We start from the raw sequence: 8,940 nt of genomic DNA on the forward strand, positions 1-8,940 counted from the left end.
TATCAATTGGTAACAAATTAGATAGTTAGTTAGTTAGTTAGTTAGTTAGTTGGGTTTTATGCAGATTTTTATTTATTTATTTATTTATTTATTTGCTAAAAATAAAAAATAAAGGAAAGTTTTATGCAATTTGTCCAATAAAAAAAATTGATGGATTAGAAATGAATCCGGTACTGTAGTACATAACAATCACGTGCTGAATGAAAAAGTAAATAATATTGAGGATTTGAACAACTCCCACCATCAGGTCCCCACTGTCACTATTCTGTGCTTTCCTCCGCATTGTTTCAGAATCTCTCTCTACATTCGATTTTCACCTAGGGTTTGGTGGCCTCCCAAAATTAAGGTATTCATGTACTCTATCTATTTCTCTCATTTCTATTGTCTATCATATTCTCCATTTTGTATATGGTGTTTTTCTCTTGGTTGACAATTGTTTGAATCTTCTGGGCTTATCTGTCGTTCCAATCGAGAGGCGGGACGGTGTTTTTTGTCACTTAATCTTAATGTTTCTTGTCGATCGAACATGTATATTTTTTCTTCTGTATTGTTAATTTGTTGGATATGTTTGCATGAATTGTTGGTGGTCTGATCTGTCTATAATTTAAATTCTCAATTGTTTAGTTAATTAAAGATGTTAATTTTGTTGGGTTCATGGGATTTTGATTACATGGGATGTACCCTTGTGGGTTTTCAGTTTTTGCAGTTTCATTAACATGGTTCTCCGATCTAATTAATTATGCTGGTGATTCTAAATGGATTAGTAATGAGTTAATTAAGTTTCTTCACTGAGAAAATTTTAAGATACATGGGTTTTTCTGAGAGAGCCACGCTATGCCATTCTGGTTAGGTTCCAAGGTTATGAGCTTGTTTAACATTAAATTGAGTTAGTATTTGGATGGGATAATTTTGAGTTCAATCAATAGAGCAATGTATCTTATTTACATATGTGGATTAGTTAAACTAATGATTGTGGACCGGGCCATTTTATGTAGAAAGTCACAACACGTGGATCCCATTAGGGTAAATTTTAACCAAGAGCGTCAAAGTCTTGTTATTCAGTTAAGATCCTCCACTTCTCTGGACCGCACTGCAGTTAATGAACAAGTGAGACTAGGAAACAAAGTTTGGTTTAAATCCTAGATATTACATTTGGTTTGGTGTAAAATTAATTTTTGTTAAACCTAATAGCTGAAAAACACGACTGCCATTTAATTGATTGTGTGGAACATGGTGTTATTTTTTTGGCAGGAAAGTAATTGTTCTTACCTCTTTTGTTCTCCAAAATATTATGGATTTTGTGTCAGGTGTTTTCTTACAAAATGGTTGCTTAAATAACGTCGGTGTTTACGTCACCAATCACGGCGGTATGCCATATGGAGAAGGTAGTTAAAGGAGTCTCTCCATAAATCATATTGGCATAATTTTGTTCCATCAAAATGGAGGATGAGAATGGGCTTGAGCTTAGTTTGGGTCTATCTTGTGGTGGATCATCTGCCAAATCAAAAGGCAAAACTGTTAGCTCCACAGATACTAGGACTGATGGAGGCGATGAAGGCAACAAAGTGGTGGATGATTTCAAGAGTTTTCTTCACGGTGGCACCCAGAAACAGGACTCTGGTACTGGGTCTCAGAGAAATGATCCAGTAAAACCGGAGGACAACTTCGTTCATAACCTTTCCAAAGCTGTGGTTGATGTGGATGGTTATGCAAGCTTGAATGGTAGAGGGCTTTGGGTTGCAAACAGTAAGAGATCTGCTGAAGTTGAAGAAGAGAATAGGCCAGAGACTGGTAACAAACCTAAAAATTTGTTTGATGAGATAAGCCATCAAAAAAAGCGTGGCAGAGAAGTTCATCATGGTCAGTTACACGACAAGCCTATAACGTCGCACATTTCCATAACCACAGATGATGGCTCAGCTGCTGATAATGAAGATGTGGCAGACTCTGAAGTCGAGGGCTCAACCTCAAGACTAATTTCACACCATGATGATAGCTCCAAAAGACACACTGGGAATGGTGTCTCATCTGAGGTCACAAAAGAGGTTCACGTGGTTACTGGTTCAAGCCTTGTTGAATTACAAGGGCAAAAGAGGTATAAGGTTTCATCAGAAAAGGAATTTAAACTTGGGAACATGCCCTCTGGTGCTACATACCCAGCACAATCTGTAAACATCATGAATTTTCCTTACTCGATACCTTTGAAGGATTCTAACTCTGTTGGTGCACCCAACACATCAGGCTTTCAATTATCTGGCATGACGCAAATGATGGCTGCTGCAAATAGTGATCGACCAGGGACCCAGCCTGTGATACCTGGAAACTTACCATTGATGTTTAGCTATTCTCCTGGTCACCATCCGGCATTGGATAAGGATAATTCCTGGGGTTTGGTTTCTCATCCCCAACAAGTTCACCCATCCTTTTCTGGCAGAATTCCACCAAACTCAGGTAAACAAAATGATGGGCTAAAGATATGCCAACGTTTTCTCGTCTTTCTTTTATAATCTTTTGTTGAGCTTTAACATGGCTAGAATATATAAAAGATGGAGATATTTTGGTTGATTTCCCATACAATTCTATTATCCTTCGACTCAGCTCCACACTGAGATTCTCATTGATACAGTTTAATTGTTAGATTGTTGGTTGATTTGACAATTCACTTTATTTCCTTCTGATGATTATAACCTGGCAAGGATGTAAAATTGGTCTGTATAATAAATCTTGTTAAGTTCTAGGAAACTGGGTTATACTTCAGATGTAGACATTATGCGTTTTGGGAACAGATTCAAGATTTCACTGTGAAAAAAAAAAAATTCAATATTGGAGATTGTTGTGTATGAGACACAGTTATTTGATTTCCATAATTGACCTCTTGAATAGTTTTTAGTTGTTTACCTTATTGGGTATTTTGTACTGTTACTTGGGAAAAAAAAAAATTAGTTGTTATACCAATTTCTGACTGCTGATCTTATTTTTGCCATATACCATTATGATTTTTCTCCACTGTATTTATGTTGCTGATATGATTTTAAATGAGATTTGTTTACTTAATTCTTACCTTATGGATGTAGCTGCCATGCCAGTGGTTGTGCACAAGTTATCTGAAACTTACGATGGAAGGACATTAGAACAGGCTAAAATTGATGGGAAACAGCATGCCACTGAAGAAGGTTCCTCTTCTCAAAAACAAAATATTATGAATGGCAACAGCATGATCTTCAGGGCCAAAGATCCTTCTGACCAACCATCTGAATTTCCAGCTATAAGGCCAGGTATTGCCGCAGACCTCAAATTTGGGGGATGTGGTTCCCACCCGAATCTACCATGGGTTTCCACAACGGGTCCTGGCCCAAATGGTAGGACAATTTCTGGTGTAACTATCAGATACAGCGCAACCCAAATTAAGATTGTTTGTGCTTGCCATGGGTCTCACATGTCCCCTGAAGAGTTTGTTCAGCACGCTGGTGAAGCACAAACAAATCCAGATAATGGCACCGGTTTGGTGTCATTTCCAAGCAGCAATCCTTCTGCCTCAACTCAAAGCTAATGCATTAGTTTTATGAACCAGGCTAATAAATATTAACATCTGATGTGATGAAGAAGTCCTTCTTATGGTTTTGTATACCACATGTTGGGTTTCTCCTCGAATGTCTCACTCAACAGGATTAGATGTTTAATTTCCCTTCTGTCAGTTCCCTTTCCTGCTGCAATTGAAAAAGCAGTTGTATGTAATAACCTTACAGCAATCATTCCTTTGTCAATTATATATATTAAGCTTCATATCTTTTCAATAGTAGCTCTCTAAGACATGTCTCTCCTTTATTATTTTTATTTTATACAGTATAGAGCTACTTTCAAACTCCGTCATTGTAAGAAGGTGGTTAAATGGAAATATGAATTTGTGCGTGGTGGGTAAGAATTAATGCAGCCGCAAGGATGATTACTAGTCATTTTCGATAGATCCCTGCATTTTTACATGGTGTCCAATGTGAATGATGTACTTAAAAGGCATATTGTAATTTTCAATTCTGCGTTTTCAGTGTTCATCTGTTCTTATATTTGATCTTGATGATGTGTAATGGTATTTTTGTGCATAACATATCATTGTGTTTTGAATGTTAAAGGGGTTTGATGAGAACTAATAAAGTATGCTTTACCCAGATTTTGTATTACAGCAACAAAAGTGTTAGAATTAAATCTTAGCATCCTTGGACGTAACAAATTTCACATAGACCGGGCGACAGCGGTGAGATTTTGTAGACAGCAAGAATGTACTGCTTGTTATGCTTGTATTCTAAATTAATTAGAGGAATTTCCCTTCTGTCCATTATCCTCCATGTGCAAGCTTAGGAAAAACTATTAGTGTTTGTGTTTATTCCTTACAACTTGGTTTTGCCAGACGAGTATGAGTATGAACACATTAATGCTTCAGACACAAGTTGGACCATAGTTTACTGTTCCTTTTTAAGAATAACTCAGTAGATAATTATCCACTAAAAAAATCAGATTTTTATCTCCGGGGTTTTGAGTATAATTATTACCTGATTTTTAATTTCATTTTCGGATAATGTCAATTGACAAGATTGTTCGACAGGTAATTATTAGATTAGAATGCACAATTTGACTTTCTTTCTATTTTAAGAGGCTTGTGATGTAACTGATATTAACTCTTAATTACTATCCATAATCTTCCCAATATATATATATATATATATATATATATATATATATATATTATATGAGATTTTATACTGCTTAGAACAAGTCAATTTATCTCATGTTTCAACTTCTTCTAATTTAGTAGTAGTTAAAATGTTTATATAATTTTATTCCTTTTTTATACCAAAACCCTCTGTATTGCCTACCAAATTAGAAGTTAAATATGTATACAAAATTATAAGCCTCACCACCTGTCTATCACTGTTGAACATCAAATTTAAAAACTTCCCACTACAAAATTAAAATAATTTCTCAAATTGGGAACACACAAGAACTACCTATGCAGAAACCAGGGGGAGGCTTATTAAAAGAGTCATACATAACAAACCTCATCTCAAGTTAGCCTTTATAAACTTTAAGAGCCTCCTTCTGCACACATAATACACATTTTCCGGCAGCCCGCTCACCGGAGAGAATTTAGAATCCCCGGACAATTTTCTGAACTCCAATCCTGCCATGGATCAATTGGGTATGTTCATTTTTTCCATCTTCTTTATGTTCTTCCAAGTTGAAGCACAATCCGAAGATTCCCCTGATTCCCAAGATGCTGTATCCAATTTTCAACCAAGCCTTGCTGTTGTGATTGGTATCCTTGCCATCATGTTTTCAATTACATTCACACTCCTCGTCTATGCAAAGTTGTGTCACAGGGCATCATATGTTCATACACAAAATCAAGGCGGACTTGTTCGATCAAGGTCTCAATTGTCTGGAATCGATAAAGCTGTGATTGAGTCACTTCCTTTCTTTAGATTCTCTTCCCTTAGAGGGTCAAGGGAAGGACTTGAATGTGCAGTCTGTCTTTCAAAGTTTGAAGATTTTGAAATTCTTCGGTTACTGCCCAAATGCAAACACGCATTTCACATTGATTGTGTTGATCAGTGGCTAGAGAAACACTCGAGCTGTCCTCTGTGCAGGCGAAAGGTCAGTGCTGACGACCTTACATTCTTGACATATTCGAGTAGTTTGAGGTACTTGTGGGACCAGTCTTCGCTGCGCGAGGACTCAAATTTGGAGCTTTTTGTGGAGAGAGAGGAAGATCATCATCGCGGTTCTTCAAGATTTAGCATTGGAAGCAGTTTTAGGAGATTCGAAAAGGGTAAGAAAGAGGAAGAATTGCTGATCCAAGAAAATTGTGATACTAGTGATGACAGCAACCAAAAGGCCCTGCACAAGTTGAATCACAAGATCATATTGTCTGATGTTGTCCTGAAGAACAGATGGAGCAGTGTGAGTTCTTCTGATCTCATGTTCTTGAATTCGGAGATGCTTAATGCTATGTCAAGCAATAGATTCTCTTCTTTGGACTCGAACAATGATCAGCAATTACCAACCGCGAGAGTGATTGAAGATGGTCATGTTATGAAGATTAAGGAAGAGATGGAGAGGAAGAGAGTGTTTGAAAGCAAGGTGAGTATGATCAACCAGAGTGATTCATTGTCATTTTTAGGAGGACTTCCTAATACTTCAGAGTCCAATTATATCAATCCAAGTCAACCATCAAGAATTGTAAATCCCAATCAGAAAAGGTCGATGTCGGAGATAACAGTTCATCCAAGATTCACTGAATCCACCATGAGAAATGGTGTTAGAGAGCCTTCTTCTCTGTCTGAAAATAATGTCAAGGAGGAAAGATTGAGGAGGCTTTGGTTGCCGATTGCACGAAGAACAGTTCAATGGTTTGCTAATAGAGAAAAAAGGAATCAACAGTCTCAAAACACAGGACAGTTGTCTATGAATGTATAAACCATCTATGCAGAATTTGAAGCTAGCTTCTGATCAGAATACTCATCACATTCACAGCAATAGCAGTAGCCTATAAATTCATGGAAAACTTAGGTTTTTTAATTACCCTGAAGAGCAGCATAATATATACTTTTCATTTATTGATTTCATGATTTCACTGTTGATAACATGTTTCTCAGTTGATCATGTTTTCTTTATTTAAATACTAGTAGATCTATAAGAAGCATTAAATCTGTTTCATACATAAATCCTCACATTTCATTCATTTTTTTTCCCCTTAATTCTTGTCTGTTACATTGAAGATTTAGTTCCTTAATAAGAATGCATACCTTTATGGTCATACCAATTTTTTTTTTTTTTTTAATCCTCAAACAACCACTATATATATATATATATATATAAGACATAATGAACAATGGGACTTGAAAAAGAGAAGCTGTCTGCCAGCAACCCTGGTTCCACGAATCAAGCAAGTTATTTCCTTAGGGATTCTCCAAGTTGGAGACCCAATGAATCAAGTTGTGAGAATCTCTTTTCATTAATAAAATATTTATATATATATATATATAGATAATGCAACTTCTTAGGCTCAATGTACTTCAAGAAACATTATCTTCATAAGCATGTTTAGGATGTTCTTTTCTGTAAGTTTGTAGTTTTGACTCTTGATAGTGGGGCCAACATATTGTCATTTGAATTGTTGGTATTTCTCATACTTTTGACTTCTATATTATATATATAATATATAATATTTTCATACTATTCTGTAAAACAATGTATATCTTTTAATTTTCCTCAATTACAAAGGATGTATGATTCCAAATTACTTCCAATATATTCTTTGTATTGAGGTCTAGTCAACAAATGTTGTATATAATTATAATATATACACCTATTGTTGTACTACATATAAATATGTTCATAATTAATCCTCCTATGTCATGATCAATTTAATTATTTTCATGTTTTCCAGAGTTGCTGTTGCGTTACTTATATAATTCTTCGACCATGGCCTTTGACGTAAGAGATGATTCATCTTTTTTGTCCTCACTCAAGGGATCCATCAATGGTCCTTTCAGGTATCGTGTTCAGCGTTTTTAAATGCTTCTCTCTAATCGTGTTTTTTAATCTACTACCATTACCAAATAATTGATTTCGTGTAAACTGTAACCTTAATAAGATAATAAGCCCTCTCTCTCTCTCTGTCTCTCTCTCTCTCTCTATATATATATATATGCATGTGTACATTTCAGTATATCATAAGCAAATACTGGACTATGCTTTCGTGTATAACTTTTTTTTCTTTTAAAAGAAATCCCTAAATGTAAACTGTAAAAATATTAAAATAAGTCTATAACGAGCTTTTCCTTTTCTTTTATGTGGTTGGAATTGTCACGTTAAATTAACATATTTTGAGTATGAAAAATCGCATATACAACATTCATAGATTATTTTAGCAGACTGTACAAATTATAAAAAAATATCAAAATATCTTAAAATAAAGTGACACGAGCAAATCAAAAGTAAAGATCCAATTTGATCATCAAAAGGGAAATAATGTAGAAGTTTAAATGAAACGTTTAATATACTATAAAAAATTTCATTACTTATTCCTGATCAAAAGTATATATATAAAAAAATAAAAATAAAAAATAAATAAAGAGAATTCATAAATACTATAAAGTCTGTGGGTTGAAGTTCGGATGTGCGAATTTTTTATATATAAATAATTGCTATACGGTGCACCTTATTATAACTTTACTGCAAATTTGAATGAGATCGCCAACACCATTTTGGACATATCAAAAAGTACATAGTAGGTTAAACTTCCCCATTCTTTTTTACTTGAAAAAATAAATTTTTCATGAGTACTGAATCTCAACTGTGAGTTTAAATCCCCTCCACTGTACAAGTTTGCAACTTAAATTTCATTAATGTCACGAGGCTGGTATAAGTGGTATAAGTGGGGGTCCTCCTATTAAAAGACCTTTTTTTAAAATAAATAAATACAAAAGAGAGAGAGAAATATGGATTTATATTTAATTTTGCTATGACATAATACTAAGAAAGAAATTTCTGTATATATAATTACGATTTTATGAAAGGGAGAATAATGAGAGCTTAAAGTGCTCCCACATTCACATTTGAAATAGAATTTCTGTTGCACATATCAAGTAGCCCTACCTACAAATTGTTGAATGACAAGAGTGTAGAAATATATATAAATATATATATATATATATATATATATCATGATGGTACCCTAATTGTAAACTCGCATGTGCCTTCACAGCATTCTCAATTTGACAATTGAGGTGAGACAAGCTCATTGCCTTCTCTTTATGAGACTAGAAGGGTTCCTCTATTATTTTGAGTTTAGCATAATAAATAATACGGAGTAAATAAATATATATATATATATATATATATATAAACAATCTTTGGTGACGAGTTTGGGTTCTTTTTAATGCA

General features: G+C 34.6%; 2 protein-coding genes across 3 annotated transcripts; both read left to right on the forward strand.

Annotated features, from left to right (window-relative positions):
• The first annotated feature begins 211 nt into the window (after positions 1-211).
• Positions 212-3,930, forward strand: LOC132277175 (ninja-family protein mc410-like). 2 transcript variants are annotated; one of them, XM_059778945.1, is made up of 3 exons: positions 212-346; positions 1,308-2,451; positions 3,075-3,930. In XM_059778945.1, the coding sequence occupies exons 2-3, from the start codon at positions 1,440-1,442 to the stop codon at positions 3,548-3,550; spliced, it is 1,488 nt and encodes a 495-aa protein (XP_059634928.1). In that variant the 5' UTR covers positions 212-346; positions 1,308-1,439; the 3' UTR covers positions 3,551-3,930. The 2 variants fall into 2 exon arrangements, with proteins under 2 accessions (XP_059634928.1, XP_059634929.1); XM_059778946.1 differs by having other exon boundaries at positions 229-346; positions 1,252-2,451.
• Positions 3,931-5,178: 1,248 nt separating this feature from the next.
• Positions 5,179-6,536, forward strand: LOC132279861 (E3 ubiquitin-protein ligase ATL42-like). The gene has a single exon (XM_059781914.1). It carries the CDS (start codon positions 5,179-5,181, stop codon positions 6,466-6,468), a length of 1,290 nt encoding a protein of 429 aa, XP_059637897.1. The 3' UTR covers positions 6,469-6,536.
• The last annotated feature ends 2,404 nt before the right edge of the window (positions 6,537-8,940 follow it).

Source organism: Cornus florida, unplaced genomic scaffold (genome assembly GCF_030987335.1).
Source record: "Cornus florida cultivar Cherokee Brave unplaced genomic scaffold, ASM3098733v1 CherokeeBrave_3.0.0_Hap2_Chr10, whole genome shotgun sequence".
NCBI lineage: Eukaryota > Viridiplantae > Streptophyta > Magnoliopsida > Cornales > Cornaceae > Cornus > Cornus florida.

Coding starts and splice junctions, on each gene's coding strand:
- LOC132279861 (XM_059781914.1), top strand. CDS start 5,179: ATGGATCAATTGGGTATGTTCATTTTTTCCATCTTCTTTATGTTCTTC.
- LOC132277175 (XM_059778945.1), top strand. CDS start 1,440: ATGGAGGATGAGAATGGGCTTGAGCTTAGTTTGGGTCTATCTTGTGGT. Junction 2,452..3,074: donor CAGAATTCCACCAAACTCAG/GTAAACAAAATG, acceptor TTATGGATGTAG/CTGCCATGCCAGTGGTTGTG.